Here is an 18,693-nt window from a genome sequence, read left to right as displayed (position 1 = left end):
AAAAATCCAGTTTATTCAAGAGAGTTAAGACAGAAGTGGTTCTCTATTATTTCTTCTGTGGCATGTCAGACGCTTTGCATGGACGCTCATAGTTGGCATCAATTTCAAATTATTCTTGATGAATGGGATGGTTTAATTGAGCAAACAATGGAAATACAAAAGGATACAATCAAAACATAACTACATGGATGACGAACAGGATGCAACTCCAAACACTGAGCCCATAAAATAGCAAGAAAAATCTGAAAAAAAGCAAAGAACTGGAACACCACTGACGACCCCCACAATATCTACTGCCCGAAATCTGATAACCCAACCTCGCTGCAGAGAACACTTTCCGTAGCCAGCTTATCTGCTAGGTCATTAGCTGAATGGAGTGCATGGGTGAATGAAGCATCTAATGCGCCACTGATGTCTTTGGCTTCTTCTAAGATGGTTGCTAACTTCCACAGTTATGTGCCCTTCTTAACCTTGTCTCCTTTTTTGAGTCCCTCTCTATAATTACAATTAACCTCCAGATGCTCAAGTTAGAATTGCTCTTAGTCGCAGCCAATTTCATTTTTATCCATTGGGATGATCCTCCTTAGCCCAGTCATTCGCAGGTTACAGAGTCACAGTCCTCTTATCTTTCCCTTCTGTTTCTCATTGTTTCCCTTTTCTATCGCGTTCCTAACTTCATTATATGAATTTCAATTGGGGATTGTGTCTAGTGGTGTTAGAGCTAAAATTCCTGTAAGATAAATATGTCTTGGTTTTACTTGCTATTTCTCATTGAGATGCTGTTTGAGAAATGAAAGAAGATTCAAAGGATGCAAGAAAGAGAGATCAGAAAACAAAGAACTTGGGTGTATCTCTAGCTAATTGATGAGATTGCATGACATTGATGGAAGTATGTGTCAAATCTTAGTCCATCTGAACCAAGTGCATGGAATTCAATGGAGGTCCAATATATGATGAATCTGATGCTGAGGAAGAAGACATTCTTGAGAGCATTATGATAATGGAAGAATGTGCTCCTAAGTTGATTGATGGATATGCAGATGGATCTAATGATGGATCAATGTCAGATCAATTGAAATAGCTATGCTAGTGAAAAAAATGGTTACGTTGTGGCTGTACAGCCATTACGCGATATGGGGCTATAACACCCAAATTTGTAAAAAATGGCCCGTAATGGGCCAATACGGGCCCGTAATGGGGAAAAGATGGAGCCAATATGTTTTTTCCTTTAAAAAAATTTCAACCATTATAGGGCCGTATCAGCCGTTACGGATCATATCATAACAGTCATAAGGCTGGCCATTACGGCCATAGGGCCCACCTTTACAGTTATTGAATAGCTTGGATATAGCTACTGATAGTTTTGTATTTAGACAAATGAGGCCATGGCATACAAATCAATGATCAGATTGGTGAAATCTGACTAGGAATGTCTCAAAATTAAGATTTATATGTCAATCCAATCTCAACAAGGATTAGAGAGTAAAAGGAAACACTCAAGGTTGAATGTATCCATGCCAATCAAGTATGCAACTATCTCTGTGTCATTTTTATTTGGAGATATTCTCTCGTTGCTGCTATCCTGATCAGATCCAAGCCTATGATTTGCTTGGGGAATGATGTTGAGAAGATGCTGAAGATTCAATGATATATTCTATCCGGAGCCTAAAATTGATTGAGCCTATATGATGCAGAGGATTACGCCAACAACTTCCACCAAAATTGGAAGACATAAGATACAAAGGCATGTCTTGTGCATCATGTTCAACGGTCAATGCCTGTTTATACTCAAGGTCCAGTTTCTTCCAACACAAGGAGTCTGATGCAACCCTGATCAAGGGGACTATTGATTGTATAGTGAAAGGCATTGATAGCTTGAAAGGCCCTGATTGTGTGGAGAGTTAGACGAGAATACACAACTACAATTGTGTGATTGTGTGGAGTCTATGGAGTGTGGACTGGTTGGGCACCACAATAGCTGGACGTTTTGTTACAGTTTGGGAACCATCCTTTTTCTTCTTTCTTTCTTATATATGATTAGTTGAGAGTTTTCTCTCTTGGATTGTGATTGGTGGAGAGTTTAAGTTATCTCTTTAACAAGTAGGCCAGTTTTAGGTTTTCTTTTGGAGAAGACTGTGTGTGTGTGTTTTTGGATCTGGAGATAACCCCCTTCATGTTATATGCAACCCCCTTCATGTTATATGCAAAGTTATTGGACATGTGATATGCAAGGTTTATCTGTTGCAGAATGCAACTCACTTGGGTTCAAAATAGGTAGTACCAGCGAAACCGGTACGAGTCACCCAAAATCAGATGAATTGCAAAATCAAACAAAAATAATTATAATTATTTTAAAATTTACAAAAACCGTAAAAAGATCTTGAGATTAAAAGAAGAGGATTATCTCCATCTGTCACTATCTCTCTGGATTGGATGTTTATCTATGGAAGCCATGCCAATGCATTTCCTATGCAACCTCGTAATGCATTTCAATGTGAGGAATACTTCTTCCAAATGCCCCATCTTCGAGCACGAAACACGCGTCATGACACTTGCTAAATGGGCATGTTTTTGTTTGATCCATGCCACTTTTGAGGTGGTTCCAACAGGTGTATGATTGGTTGGTTTGTTTATCACATTTACTGCATGTGTATGAAGAAACGAACCAACAGTCTACATTTGACATGATGAGTGGGGGCTCCATTTTTATGAGGCATACCGGCACTGAGTAAAAAAGTTACATGAGCGTCCCTGATCACCAAAGGGGAGTTATTTGATACTCTTGCAGGGTGTGATGGTTTATATACATGCACTTGAAGATCACATGGGTGGCCTAGATCAAGTCAATGGATAATGAGAAATCAACCCAAAATCGTCCTCAGAATTCCCCAAAGAAACCCAAGAATTCTTTCCAATGACATCCCTTAAACTGAGAATTCTGGAGGCCCACCTGAACATCCATCCTTTTGCCCTTCGGAAATTGCTTTGACTTCTTCCACTTTGTTGTTGAAGACATGATTTTCTCTCCTTCAAAATGGACCAAAGCACCGATGGGAATAAAATATGCCATAAAACTCATTTTCTTTTGCCACGAAACTCCACGTCCATGCTTAAGTTGCTTGGTTTGTTAAATTCATACCGTTAACATTCTTTGATTTGACAGTTGATTGTATGTTTACAAATCTTTCAGACATAAAATTGAGTCAGCGTAACCTTTGGTTTATGATTCATCTAATAAGAGCCTGCTGTTTGGACAGTTTAATTGTCTTGAATACCATGCATGTAGTCTCTCAGTGCGTGGTTATCGACCATTACATGCTGCTAAACATGTCAAATTTGGAGAGAGAGAGATTTCTTTGTTATTGGTGTGAGATTTCTTATATGTATATCATTAGGATTCTTATATGTATATCATTAGGATTCTCATAAACTTTCATTTAGTATGAGATTTCTTTGTTATTGGTTTCCCTTTTACTTTCATGTGTTTGTTCATGTGATTCCTTTAGTAGCTTGGTATGTCATTCCACATATTTTCTTAATAATACTGAGGATTCATTGCCTGTAAAGAAGAGAATTCTGATGTGCTTGTTGCTTTTGATTAAATGACAGATTGGGAAACTATTGCAGACCGACCTTCAAATGAGTTTTTATCTCCACAAGATGAAGCAGGGGTATCAAACCCTTCTTTGGAACATACAAAGTTTCAAACTCCTAAAAGGCGTGGAAGAGGAGCATTCATGTATGAGAAAAATGGCTTGTATAGTGATCAAGTAGCATCAGTTGCTGCCACTGACAACTCCGACGATGAAGTTCCTCGTCAAAATCCAAAGGAAGCTGCTGAGATAGGTACTTGTAGGTGAACATGAATCTGATACTTTCATCACTTCATTATTGGTACGGACAATCAAAACTAATCGGTGTTTTTTTTTTTTTCCCTTCTTTTCTTCTTTTTTGTTGAGGTAGCCTGGTTTCCTTTGTGATTTTGTTCTATGTTTCTAGCTCATACCTGTATGCTTTGCATGCATCAATTTTCTGAAAGAAGCTGTTGCTATATATGAAGTGATATTGTGAGGCAACAGTTAAGCAAAACTGTCGAGGGGCTCAATCTGAATATAAACATACCAGGTTTAGGGTGAAATTTTCACTTCCATGCACACGGTTGAGTGATCAAGCAAATACGGGCTTGTTGGCATAAACCAAACCGCCTACTAGTTAAGAACTGGTGCACCAATGAATCCAACATTCGTGAAGAATGAAATCAAGAAAAACAATACTAGGAGAGAGAGAGAGAGAGAGAGAGAGAGAGAGAGAGAGAGAGAGAGAGAGAGAGAGAGAGAGAGAGAGAGACTTTAGGCAAAGGAGTGAGTGAAGAACCGAGCGAGTAAATGTCATCGAGACCTCGGTCAGTCCAGAGATCACATGCACCATTCAATAGACATGTAGCCAGGGTTCAATTTTCCAGAGGTTCCTATAGCTTGGCGGAGAAGACTGATGAATATATTCAAGCCAGAGAGGGGGGTTGAACTACTTCCAAATCTCCTGCTTCTCTCTCTCTCTCTCTCTCTCTCTCTCTCTCTCTCTCTCTCGTTATCCTCCCCCGATCACAAAGGAACCACACCTTAGCGAGTCTCTGGGGGCGAGATTGATACCAAGGTTGGCAGGAAGGTTTGGTGCAAGAGCCTCCAAGTCGCTGATGGAGAGAGTTGATTCTCTTTCTCAGCACCGCTATTGGTCTCATCCCTGGGAAGATCATAATGGTATTCTTGGCAAAGCCCTTGCCTTGCCCTTTGCTTCATAGATTGAAGAGGGAGGCTGGGCTACAGTCTCACGGCGGCGACCCCTGACTCTGAATTCGAAGGTGCCTCTAACCACCGTGGCCTTAGCAACCTGCCCCACCTCTCTTGCTGGGCATCTGTTGATCAAAGGTCAATCGTTCAAAGATGTTGCATGGACCTCTCCCTCTGGGTTTCCCAACAACTCATTGGTGTCTATTGCAATGGTTGAAGGGCTAAAAACTCCTTAGATTCAGATCATCAACTCTCCATTGGGTCTAGTAGTTTCTGTAGCTCGGTTAAAGATGGATAAAGCCACAACAACCTTCCTTTGGAGCTTGACAGTAAGAAACCAGGTGGGGGCCTCCATGGCAGACATCAAGGCCTGATTGGAGCTATGTTGTGACCTCAATGAGGGAAATTACGACCTCAAACCACTGGGAGAGGATGATCTTCTCCTCAATCTCAAACTGGATGTAAACATTGACGGCATAATTATGGTAGGGGCTCTACACAACAATGGACTGGAGCTCTCCTTGATGCAATTAGAAGTAGATAGTCGTTGCCCTAATGTCTTGGAGGTGATTTTAACATAATCCGTTTTTCCTTCGAGAAGTGGAACGTCAATAGTCTTACCAAAAGAAATGATCTCATCGACTTTCCTCTCTAGGACGTTAAGTTTACTTGGACAAATGGCCAATCTCCCTCCATTATCTCTTGTCTCGACATATTCCTACTCTCGCTTGACTGGTTGGACTCCTTTCCAATGGTTTCATAGCATGGTTTGCCTCTGCCCACCTTCAATCATTGTTAATCCTAGTTGATTTTGTTGAGGCAAGCTAGGGCCCTATGCCCTTCCGTTTTAAGCTCTCGTGCCTTGAAATTGAAGGTTTTTCCTCGGTGGTCAATAACTAGTGTACTTCCTCATCCGTTTTAGGTCTTCTTGGCTCTGTCCTCTACTAAGAGCTGAAGCTAATGAAAAATAATCTAGCCCTTTGGAGGAAGGAGTCCATGGACAACATTAAGATCTCGTGCCTTGAAATTGAAGGTTTGTCCTCAATGGTCAATAACTAGTGTACTTCCTCATCTGTTTTAGGTCTTCTTGGCTCTGTCCTCTGCTATAAGTTGAAGCTAATAAAAAATAAGCTAGCCCTTTGGAGAAAGGAGTCCATTGACAACATTAAGGTTGACGTTAACGATTGCCATGTAGCCATCCAGTCCCTTGATCCTAAAGAGGAGGCATGCCATTTCTCAAACAAAGACAAAGCTGTGCACGAGGCTCTCTAAACTGTCGACTCTAGTAAAATTAAGTAAGAAGAGATCAAATGGAAGTAGAGGTCTTGTGTCCTCTGGCTCAAGGAAGGAGATAAGAACACTCGATTCCTCCATTGTATGACCAGTGTTAGGGCTCGTTGTAGTGAGATAAGTTATATCTCTATCAATGGTTCTAGAGTAGAGGACAAGCAACAGGTTTGCGATCACATCATCTCTTTTTACTCCAACTCGCTCTTGTCGGAAGGCAAGACCCATCCCAAACTAGACATCCTCAACTTTCCTTATGATACCCACATCCAATAGCTTAAGAACCTTGGCCTTAACCACTTCCTTCATGTTTAGATTTAATCTCCGTTATGGTTGCCAAGAAGTCTTCGCATTATCCTCTAGATAAATGCGGTGAGTATGAATCAAAGGGTGAATTCGCTTGAGGTCCGCAATCGATCATCCAAGGGCTCCTTTGTGCTCAATGAGAGTAGAAATAAGCATACTCTCCTGTTCTTGCTCAAGGTGGGAAGAAATTACCACCGGGTATGTCTCATCTTGACCTAAATAGACACATTTCAAATCAGAGGGCAAAGGTTTTAGGTCAAACTTCGGTGCGTTGAGGTTAGACGGTAGAGGCACTATATCCGTTTGGGATAATTCTTTAAATTGTGGCCTCCACCGGTTAACTTCAAGTACCGGCACAGTATCGAGCATGACACCCGTCTCCCTAATCATATCATCATCTAAATCATAGGAGTGGGCCAAGCACGTCTCTAGAGGGTCAGAGGATAAGGTCATCAGAGTTCTATCTTCTATGAAAGAATCAATCAAGTTTAACATCTTGGGTATCGTCATCATCCTCTGCCCATTTGCTCATATTGAAAAAGATATCGAGCTCCAATGTCATATTCCCAAAAGACAAATTCACGACTCTATTCCTACAATTGATGATTGCATTTGATGTAGCAAGGAATGGGCGACCAAGGAGGACAGGAATTTGAGTGCTCATATCCACGATAGGTTGAGTATCCAGGACGATAAAATCTACTAGATAGTAGAATTTGTCAACCTGGACCAACACATCCTCAATTATCCATCTCGGCACACGAACTAAGCGATCGACCAATTGTAATGTGGTCCGGGTGGGTTTTAATTCACCTAGACCCATTTGTTCGTAGACCGAGTATGGGATCAGATTTACGCTCGCTCCCAAGTTAAGGAGTGCATGCTCAATCCGGTAATTCTCAATTACACAGGCGATGGTTGGGCTACCAGGATCTTTGTACTTTTGTGGCACATCTTGCTTTAGGATAACACTCTTTCTGTTAAGAAGATTTTCTTTTGAATGTTTTGCCATCTTTTGGTCGTACATAAATCTTTCAGAAATTTGGCACATGAAGTTTGTTTTACGGCATCCAGTAGAGGAATGTTGACCTTCACTTGCTTAAGCACCTTTAGAATATCTTGAGAGTTAGAGAGAGGTTTTGGTGCTATCAACCGTTGGGGAAATGGAGCAATCGGTTTGCTTTGAAGTTCCGGTTTTACCTCATTTGAAGCATTGCTAGGTCTATCAGTCTCATCTACATCTGGGTCTTTAGGCTTCTCAGCCATTACCGGAATAGATTTGTCAATTATCTTCCCACTCTTAAGAGTGGTGATAGACTTAGCTTGTTCCATTGGATTTGAAGAGCTTGGTTCACTAACTCCGTATTGCGGTTTAAGATTGGGGATAGGTTGGGCTGGAAGCATCCCTTTCTCCATAACCGTAATGCGTGAGTATATCTTTTGTATAGCCTTTGTGAGTTCTTGTAAGGCTTGAAGAGTACTTCACGGCTTGAGGATTTTGAACCAATTCATCTTGAGGTTTTCCTAGATTTAAGAATTGATTAGGGATTCCTTGAGGTGTAATAGATTGTCCATTCCTCCAACTGAAATTCGGATGATTTCTCCAGCTGGAGTTGTATGTGTTCGAAGTAAGTCCCTTGAAAGGCCTTTGGTAGTTGTTTACGGCGTTTGATTGCTCATTCAATATTTCTTGAAACGCAGGTATTATTGGGCAATTTTCAGTTGTATGAATGTTACAAGCACAAATACCGCAGACAACTTCCTTATCCTTATCCTTCCTAAGTTCCATGGCCTCGAGTTTCCTTGTGAGACCGGCTACTTTAGCGTTGATATCATCTTCCTCTTTCAAAAGATATATTCCACCTCTCTCCTTTGATTGAGTAGGCTTAGACATGATACTCGTTCTTGGGGAGATGTCCCATGATTGTGCAGTTTCAACAAGTTTATCAAAGTAATCCCACACTTCATCAACATCTTTGTTCAGGAATTCCCCATTGCACAATGTCTCGACAAATTGGCGCATGGAAGATGTCAGTCCTTCATGGAAGAAATTTGTTATGCGCCACGTTTCAAAACCGTGTTGTGGGCATAAATTGACAAGATCCTTGAATTGCTCCCAACATTGGAAGAATGTTTCATCTTCCCTTTGGGTGAAGTTCATGATCGACTTTCTGATGGTGTTCGTTTTATGATATGGGAAGAATTTCTTTATGAACTCCCTTGTCATGTCATTCCATCTGCCAATAGATCGTGGACGTAGTGAATGTAACCATGTCTTAGCCTTTTCTTTCAGGGAGAAAGGGAAGAGTTTCAGCCGGATTGTGTCCTCAGACACATTAGGAAAGTATAAAATGACTATGATCTCATTAAACTCTTTCAAGTGTAAATATGGATTTTCAGATTGAAGCCCAAGGAACTTTGGAAGGAGTTGGATCACTCTTGGCTTGATGTCTATATTTCCTGTATTTTCTGGAAAAACCATATAGGAAGGGGTGCTCACCCTCGCCAGTTGTAAATAGTCTCGTAAAGTACGAGGCGGGGGTGCTCGATGCACATCGTTCTCATCTTGGATTTCCTCCACGCTAGGTTGGGGTGGATTTGGAGGTTGATTGGCTAGTTGATTTGCAGCCATAACTTTGGTTAACTCTGTGGATCTCGAGTGGTGTCTGATCCTGTGATGGATAGATAACCCCTGAACCAATCCTTCTTCACTCAAGAGACGTCGAGTGTTGTCACAGACCCACTTGGGCATGAAACACTCTCAGCCCTCGATTTTAGAATCTAACCTAAACCTAAAAAGAAAAAGGGAAATAGAAAGAGAGAATTAGAAAGAAGTTACCAAATTAGAAGTTTCTATGTTAGGATCCTGCAAAAGAAAAAGGAAAGTGAATTAGTTTCTAAAAAGAGAAATAGAAAGTTTCTAAAAATAGAAAAATGGGTTAGTTTCTATAAACAAATTAGGAAAGTTTCTAAACCCAGAAAAAGGAAAGTGAGTTAGTTTCTAAAAAAAGAACTAAGAAAGCAATCTAGTTTCTAAAAAAAGAAAAAGGAAAGTTTCTAGAAATAAAAGGTTAGTTTCTAAAAACAGAAAAGGAAAGTTTTTAAACCTAGAAATAATAAGCTAAGTTAATTTCTAAAATAATTCAGAAAAAACCCTAACCTAAAAACAGAAAGTAGAAAAACCTTAATCTTAAACTAATTCCAAAACTAGTTAATCTCAGAAAAGCGCAACCGTTAGTCCCTAGCAACGACGCCAAAAACTTGTTCACAACCCCAAGTGTAGGGTCGCGATGTAGTAATAACTCGTGAGAACGAGGTCGAATCCACAGGGACTAAACTTGTACGTATTCTAAAAAGAACTAGAACTAGAACTAGAAAAAGTTCTAAATCTAAATATGGAATAAAAGAGAGTAATTGTGAAGGATTTATCAAATATCAAAAGTGAACTAGAGCGCCAAGGATCCACTTGCAGTGATCAGGGAGCCCTTTTACTTGATTCAAGTACCACAATTGGAATTGGAGTCCTATCCTATCCAATTGGAAGATATAACAATTAAGATCAAATTTGAACTTTCCTTGACCTAATTCTCAATGGAGGAGAATTGTGATACTTGGAAGGGATTCCATCACCAAATCATGCACATGGGACGATGGCCAACAACAGGATTTACCAATCCCACAATCTCAAAGCAGGAAAAGAAGATACTTAAAGCTATTGCAGATCTACTTTAATTTGAGTCACAATAAACCATTAAAAACTGAAAGTATTCCTTAAATATCAAATTAGAATAAAAGAAGGTTCAACATGAATATGAATAAAAGCAAGAGAAACATCCCATCACGTTACAGGCTTCACCTCTTAGCCTTAGCTAAGAGGTTTAGCCAAACATAGACATGATTTGACTAAAGTCTTTTAAGAAAAACATGAAAACAACTAAGTAAAAAGAAGAAAAACTCTTGGGGACGGCTTCTCCACCCTTTTGCTCCGCTCCTTAAACCCTAGAAGATGCCTAGGAACATCCTAAGGAGTCCTATTTATAGTTGTGGAACTCCAACTTTTGCACCTAGTTGGAAAACTCTAGAAACCTCCTCAAATTTACGCAGTTTGCTAAAATAGACTTCACTCTGCGCAATTTCACAGAATGACCCAGAGTTTCAGAATATGCTTTTTCAAGACGATTTCAAGATTCTTTTTCTTCACTTTAAATCTTTGATTCTCTTCATTCCTCACTTGCTTTTCTTGGATCTTTGGCATGTGAATTGTTCAATCTTGGTCTCCTAAGATCCATCCTTTGCCTTGGTGATTCTTGAGCATCAAATCCATACTTTTAGCATCCTTTTCAATCTAAGCTCTTAAATTCACCTTGCAACACCTTGTTGGAAAACTCTAGAAACCTCCTCAAATTTACGCAGTTTGCTAAAATAAACTTTACTCTGCGCAATTTCACAGAATGACCCAGAGTTTCAGAATATGCTTTTTCAAGACGATTTCAAGATTCTTTTTCTTCACTTCAAATCTTCGATTCTCTTCATTCCTCACTTGCTTTTCTTGGATCTTTGGCATGTGAATTGTTCAATCTTGGTCTCCTAAGATCCATCCCTTGCCTTGGTAATTCTTGAGCATCAAATCCATGCTTGTATCACCCTTTTCAATCCAAGCTCTTAAATTCACCTTGTAACACAAACATGAGTAAAATAGAACATTAAGCATTATCATGTTCATAAAACCAAGATATAAATGGGGCATAATATGGAATATTTGACCCTCAACACAATTTTCTCCCTTGGCAGAAACCACCTTGTTTCTGGACGGTCTCCCCCTGGCCTTCTTTTGGGCTTTTTGGGAATTGGGATGTGATCAAGTCAGACTTAAATACTTTCTTCTATGACTTCTTCTCTAACAATTGACTTCTTCTTGCTATGGGTGCTTCATTTGTAGCCCTTATTTTGAAAATTGACGGGCCTTCTCATTTGAAGGATTATCGACCCATTGCTGAGGGGTCCATATAAAATCCTCGCTAGAGGTTTGGCTATTATACTCCGTCTTGCCTTCTTTAGAGTCTTTTTTAAAGCTCAAGGTGCGTTCGTGGCCAACCACCAAATCCTCGATTGTGCGCTAATCGCCCACGGACACATTGACTCCCACCATCGGTCTGGGAGAAGTGGAGTAGTCTGTAAGCTTGATCTCAAGAAAACTTTTGACCACATTGATTGGACCTATTTGGATTACATTCTGGGCTGCCTTGGGTGCGGGTTGAGATGGCGACTTGAATTAATGTCTGCATCTCCTCTGCCATATACTCTGTTTTGGTTGATGGCTCTCCCAAAGGTTTCTTCCTCTCCTCTAGAGGTTTGAAGCAGGGTAACCTGCTATCCCCCTTTCTATTTGTCTTTGCTGCTGAAGGCCTTAGTAGGATGCTGAGAAAAGGTGAGTTGATTGGCCTCTTCACCGAGTTTAAGGTGGTAAATTCTTGTCACTCTGTGACTAGTATTCAGTTCGTTGATGTCACCCTTCTCTTCCTACGACACCAAGGAGTCGGCTGAGAACAATGTATACAATTGCATAAGCAATCGCACAATTTTTTTTTGAAAATTAAAAGAGGGAAAAAATAGAAAAAATTGTAAAAAATCTACAAAATTAAGAAAAACATGTAGTTATTAAAAGTGATCCAATTTGTTTGTTTGTTTATTTGTTAGTACCTAAGTTACATAAGTATAATAATCAACAAGTTACACACTTACAGTAAGTCATCTTCTAAGTTCTAATTCACTAACAAGTAATAAATAACAACTTATTAAAAATATAAATTTTTTATTGATAAATTATAACTTAATGAGTTACTTCAAATGATGTACAAAGTACAAACAACAAACTAAGTAACTGTAAAAAAAAAAAAAAAAAAAAAAAAAGAAGAAGAAAGAAAGAAAAAAAGATTACAACTTACAACTTACAAACTTATAATTACAATTTTACAGTTTACAACTACAAGTTACAACTTAAACTACTATATATATATATTTATCCCTCTCCCATTATGGCACATCACCACCACCATTATCATGGGAGTCATCTCCTTCTTTAATATATGTTTCATCTTTTTCTATTTCTTCATCATTGATTTGCACAAGTTGCTCATCCACATCCAATGGTTGGTCATCTTCTGCTTATATCTCTTCAATCTCATTTTCATCTTCTTCAAAAATAGTCTCAACTGGATAATTCACAAGAAAGTTTATCAATGTCCGACCGGGTCTATCGATCCATCTGTCGGCCATTAGCGTACAACCATAGATTTTCCATACTTCTTTGTATTTGGCGATAAAGTTTCTAATAATCTCAACCTCCTTTTTTAGGCAACTTTCCCTCACTTCATGATATGAATGGAGTTTCAATTCAAGTCCAAGTTGATGTATCGCTTCCACCATAACCTTGAAGCTTTTTAATTTTACAGTATTGAAAGCAACACTGGCTTGGTACAACCACTTAGCAATATATTGAATCGTGGTTAATCAAATTTTTTTTTTTTCTTATAGTGGTTTTCTAAAGTGGTTTGTGCGAGTCATTTGCCCTTACCCCTTTTGTTAACCATATACTTAGGATATGGTCTATACCAAATATCCATTGTGATGCAGGACAATTAACCACTTGCTCTAAAAGTTCGAACTGATAGAGCATAGCGAATTAATCCATCTCATAGCCTGTAACACCCCGGTTTTCGAGACCCGAGTATATCACTCATCTCTTGAAAACCCAGGTGTTAACTGATAAGCATAAGGATAATCAAATCCAAATCAAGTGCGATTAACGGAACCAAGCGTAGTATAGATAAAACCCAAGCAATAATAATATCATGGGCCACTCAGCTGGGGCCCATATACAAAACTTTAATTCTCAAGTGAACTGAAAGGTTAATAAACAAATAGGCTACTGATTCAATCCAAAATAAGCAGCTGCCTCCTGGTACGGTTCCTCATTGTAAGCTTCCTCCTCGGCCTCCGTTGCCCCCGGCTCCTCCGCAACTTCCTCTGTCCCTATGTCCTCTGTACGGTTGAATATTGATGAATGAGTGGCCAACTCAGTGTGATCTCCCGCTAAGATTACACACCGCCGCCCTAAACAAGGAATAACATAAAAGCATACAGATAATCCAAAACACAGTAGATGCAGTCTTTTTAAATGCATGAATGTATGAATGCAATCGTCGGCCCAGGTAAAACATCCAGACGGCCTATGTCCCGGGAACAACATCCGGACGGACATTGGGGTCGTCACCCAGGGATAAGACTGGTCATCAGCGCAACATTCAGCGTAATCGCAGGGCATGATAATCTAAGTCAATATCATCATCGAATGACTGGTCATAAGCGTAACATTCAGCGTAATCGCAGGGCAGAGTGATCTAAGTCATCGAAATATGCCATGTATGACTTGTCAGCCCATTATTAGTCCATTTACAAACAACCAATTTAAATAAGCTCACGGTCACTACGGGGAGCACATGGCCCAGCGTAGGCCGACGGCTCGGACATAGTATCCCATTACTACCATCCCCAGCCCATGAGACTACCGTCTTAGGGTATGTGTAGCACCTACTAACATGTGGTCAATCAATTCAACATAAGGGGATACCACCAATGCCGACTAGGGGTGAATGATTGAAATTACCAAAAGTGGCGATTTAAACATGTCGGCATGAATGATTCAAAAATGAGTAAACATCGGTGTTTAGAAGGGTCATGGAGTACATCTCAAGTCAGTTAAGGTGAAACCACACATGAATGGTAAACCCCATGGTCAAGCACCACAACCAAAACCTCCATGTTAGGGGCTTACTCATGTCACAACCAATCTAGTTACACCCCAAGCACGGACTCTCCTTTACTAGGACTTCCCATGGAGAGATTTTAGCAGTATGTGTGTCATAGCAACATATCTTGCAATATGAAAGGGAAATAAGGAATGACATGTATTCCTATCGATATATAACAACTGAATTTATATGACATTAAAGGACTAGACTATTCACTTAAGCAGTTCAGAGAAAATCAAGAATCTAAACAATAGTAAGCAGGAGAATTATCATGTTTAAACAGATAAATCGAGTGAATACAGTTTATTTCCACACACAATTTATCATTAGTCTAGCTAGCCATGTACTCTAATAAAGCTACTATTTCTGGTCTAGTTAAGGGTGGAAAGCTTAAGGGGAAAGAATCATCACCAGTCAATTCGTAGAATGCTCCTGGGGGCCAGTTTCCTTGGGGAGATGGTGCACCTACACCACTCACGTGACTCCCTGCAATTTATTTATAATAAATAATGAGTCACCAATTTGATCAGATAAGAATAGGTGGAGGGTAGGAAGACCCTGGACCGAGGTTGTCTTAGGCTGTACTCAAGGCAACCAAACTCACTAAGCATAAACCCTTGTTTTTAATTAACTGGATCCAGTCAGGGCCCACTTGATCACTAGATCAGCCTCATCCTTCTCCTTAGATCCTTAGGACGGGTTCATCACGTAATATACATGTATACATTACATACGTAGCACATAGCATATATATATATATATATATATATGCATACCTTATATATCTGAGGTATGTATCCATGGCATATAATGTATACACCAAATACATAACATCTCATGTGGTATACATGTACACTGTATACAGTACATATGCATCACACAATGTATCCCTATATCCGTTATGTATATGATATTGCAACCTACAGTACGTACGTACATATATGTGTACCATACATGTATCACACGAGTTCTGTGTGGACGGTGTGGATGTGTGTCCAGGCACACCACATTCAGACCCCGGGACGGTCTGTATCCAGCGTGCACAAAAGTGGGTCTCACACATGTAGGACTCACCATGCAAATATGAATATACGTGCGTTCCTTCACACTTGTGACATGGGTTCTGAATCCGAACGGTCCATAAGATGTGGAATCCCAAGAAACCCTGGGAGGTAAATTTTCATCCTGATCTAAGATTCTGGTGGGCCATAGCAAAGATAAATGCACTTTCAAGGGAAGAAACTGTTTGCATTAACCATGGCTCACCTAAGTTTCGGTTCAACGTAAAAATGGGAGCCAGGGGGTTTTATGAGGTTCTGCTCCAAGTGGACCATTCAGATTTTCCAGATTCATCAGCCATGGGGAGATCTCAAAATTTTGCAGTGGCTTACGTGAACTTACATATCTTCACTCCTTGGGGCATGCATGCACAGCCAATTCACTTCACGTGTGGGTACTGCGTAAACATGGGTGTTAAATCCGAACGGTCCATAAGATGTAGAATCCCAAGAAACCTTAGGGCGTGAGTTTTCACCATGACCCAAGATTCTGGTGGGCCATAGCAAGAATAATTTCAATTTAAAGGAAGAAACTGTTTTCATTCCTTGCGGCCCACCGAAGTTTCGGTTTAAAGTAAAATTTGAAACCAAGGGGTTTTATGAGGTGCTGCTTCATGTGGACCATTCGGATTTCCCAGACTCATCATAGCTGATGAGATCTCAACTTTTTACAAATCAGTTTACGTGAACTGATTGGCAGAGGAGCGTTCGGCGTCCTCTGCTTCCACGTTCTGGTGCACGCACACCACTTATGCACTTCACAGGTGGGCTTTTTGAGGGACGTCCAGCCCAGGGATCTTTGCAATGCCCTTGATGGACGGTTGGGGTGGATCCTGACCTCAGGGTGGGTCTATGACTAGTGCAAGCCATCAGTACATTGGTGGGGCCTACAGTCAGCATAGGGCCCCTGGTTAGTGCAGCCCACTGTCATTTTGGGTGAGGCCCACCTGCAATTTGCAGGGCCCAACGCCAGACAGCCCAACAGCCTTCAGACGTGGAAACCGTCTTCCACCTGCATGTTGTTGGAGTGGTTCCTAGCCCTGATTTTCAGCATGAACGTGGTCCGATCTTGACCGTTATTCAATCCCAAGCTGGGACCATTTGGGTCGTGGATCGGCCTCAAGCAGGGCCCGATGAAAACCTTATCTGGAGTGCAACTCGGCAGCAGTTGAAAGAGCTGGTTTCAGTCCATCTTCACCCCATTGACCAGCCATGATTGCTCAATTGGGAAGACAACCATTGCTTGGCTTGTCTTCACACAACCAGGGCTTTTGCTAGGCTTCATTCTCCACTGCCATCAAGGCCCGTAGTCTGTCTGAAACCCAACCATTGTTTAGCCGTTTCCAGCTCCCGAACAGGGTCGCCATGAGGCCTGTCTTCAGCCCAAAGCAGAGACCAATCCTATTGTTTTTCTTAACTGTTTCACAACCATTGATTGGCTGGTCTCCAACCCGAACCCGAGCTAGTTTCGAAGCTCTACAGAGAGCTCAAAATAAAGCTCCAAATGGGCCTGTTTGAAGCACGCTTCCTGTTCCAAAACAGAGCTCCGCATGACTAACATTTGGTCCTGGTTTTAGCTCAGAACCAAGGCCATTGATTGGCCTAGTTCCTGCTTGAAACAGGGTTTCAGTTGGGTTGGATTTCAGCCCGGAACAGGGCCGTGGGTTGGCTCAGTTTCTAGTTCAAAACAGAGACCAAACATCACTATTCCCTCAGACCGTTCCACAGCCATTGATTGGCTTGATCAGGGTCTGAGACTGGGTTGTCTTCTAGCCTATCTCTTGGTCTGATTTCAGCCATTACTTGGCTAATCTCTGACCCGAGTTACAGCCATCGTTCGGTTCCAGGTGTGCATCACTACTAGCTAATGCTACAAAGGAGAAAAAAATGAGAAACAACCTAAGGAAAAGCTATCAGGAAATGAGAAATGGACAAGACAAAAATGTTTTCCCCCCGGAATGGTTGTAGCCTATCTCACCTTCTCATACTCTCAGCTCCCAACTCCCTGTTTCTCCTACATTCTCTTTCTCTTTCTCTTGGCGTAGATTTTAAGGGCTACAGTGCCCTCCTTTTATAGCCAGTGAGAGAGGGATGGACGGTTGTGATCGTCCTCACCGTGGACGGCCGAGCTTTGCCCTTCCCTAAGAGGAAGTCGGCTTCTCTCTCCCTCTTTTCACAGGCCCTCGGTCGGACTGTTTTTGGCATGGATTGGACGGTGGCGTTCAATCTCCTTCGTCCATTTACAAATGATCAAACGGCTATACCGTTTTGATCGTGTGGGTCCCATGAAAGATTTGAACGGTTTATAATGCTCGGAAAACGGTTGTGGTGGCCCACTTACAGGCTTGAAGTAGGTCGGTTTGAAACAGAGAGCGGAAGATATTTGCAAAATGCTCGGTCAGAGCTAGTTTGACTGAGCATTGGGTTTAGTACACCTTGTGCCCAAGCACCCTTTGTGTACATGCATTGTGTAGGGGTCCGCTGAAATGTGATTACCATGATCTACTCCGTTCATTTGCATTGGGGGATAGTACCCAGGGATCCTGGTTCACTTTGGGTTGATAGTGAGTCCTGGGTGGCCCGTTACATACATCCTTGGGCCATCATTGGCCCATAGGTCGTGATCCACCGATCAGGTGGGCCTGACAAACTTTTTCAACGGTTAATATAGGGTATTAGTTATGATGAAAGCTTCGTTTGTAGCTAACGAATTATAAAGTGTTAGTGATAAGTGTTTTGCATCAGAATTAACTAGCATAATGGCTTTAACTTTGAGTGTTCGAGTGGTCTCACCTTCCTGATTGTCGTAGGGAGTATTCTGGCTCATTGAGACCCTGATGGATGGCTCTAATGTCGACGGGAATCTCCATCCTGCGTATGTCGAGTTCACATTTTGGTTAACCCAAGTAATTCTTAGTTTAGTGTGGGTTTAAAAGGTAACACCCGTGTATTGAAGGTACGGGGTGTTACAGTCTACCCTCCTAAAAAAAAAATTTGGCCCTCGAAATTACCTGAGGTGTGTTACTGAATAGGTGAGGGTACTTTTCCTTGACTTCCGCTTCTTGTTCCCATGTCGCTTCTTCCTCCCCATGATGTGACCAAAGAACCTTGACTAGAGGTATAGTCTTTGTACGTAGGACCTGCTCCTTGTGGTCCAAGATACAGATGGGTTCCTCGGTGTAGGAGGCATCATTTGTCAGCTCAATCTGCTCCCAACTAACGATATGCGATTCGTCTGGTGTATACTTCTTCAGCATGGATATGTGGAAGACATTGTGAATACTGGCCAGTGCAGTAGGCAGTGCAAGGCGGTATGCTACAGCTCCCACACGATCTAAGATCTCGAAAGGCCCGATGAAACGGGGTGCTAGCTTCCCTTTCTGACCGAACCTCATCAGACCCTTCATAGGTGACACCTTCAGAAATACGTGGTCGCCTACTGTA

The 18,693-nt window shown here is 41.2% G+C and overlaps 1 protein-coding gene and 1 non-coding gene across 3 annotated transcripts in view; both read left to right on the top strand.

Annotated features, from left to right (window-relative positions):
- Window positions 1–18,693, top strand: part of LOC131234430 (uncharacterized) — a 67,739-nt gene that overhangs the window by 7,228 nt on the left and 41,818 nt on the right. The window contains exon 3 of one of the 2 annotated variants that reach the window (XM_058231292.1): window positions 3,610–3,852. In XM_058231292.1, the coding sequence (XP_058087275.1) occupies window positions 3,610–3,852 (243 nt within the window). The remainder of the gene's footprint in view (window positions 1–3,609; window positions 3,853–18,693) is intronic. The other variant, XM_058231293.1, reaches the window with a different exon arrangement.
- Window positions 8,453–8,559, top strand: LOC131235891 (small nucleolar RNA R71). The gene has a single exon (XR_009166406.1). It is a non-coding gene; the product is annotated as a small nucleolar RNA R71 (small nucleolar RNA).

Source organism: Magnolia sinica, chromosome 19 (assembly GCF_029962835.1).
Source record: "Magnolia sinica isolate HGM2019 chromosome 19, MsV1, whole genome shotgun sequence".
Classification (NCBI taxonomy): Eukaryota; Viridiplantae; Streptophyta; class Magnoliopsida; order Magnoliales; family Magnoliaceae; genus Magnolia; species Magnolia sinica.
Note: the sequence above shows the minus strand (reverse complement) of the source record. Positions and strands in the feature narration are given on the sequence as shown.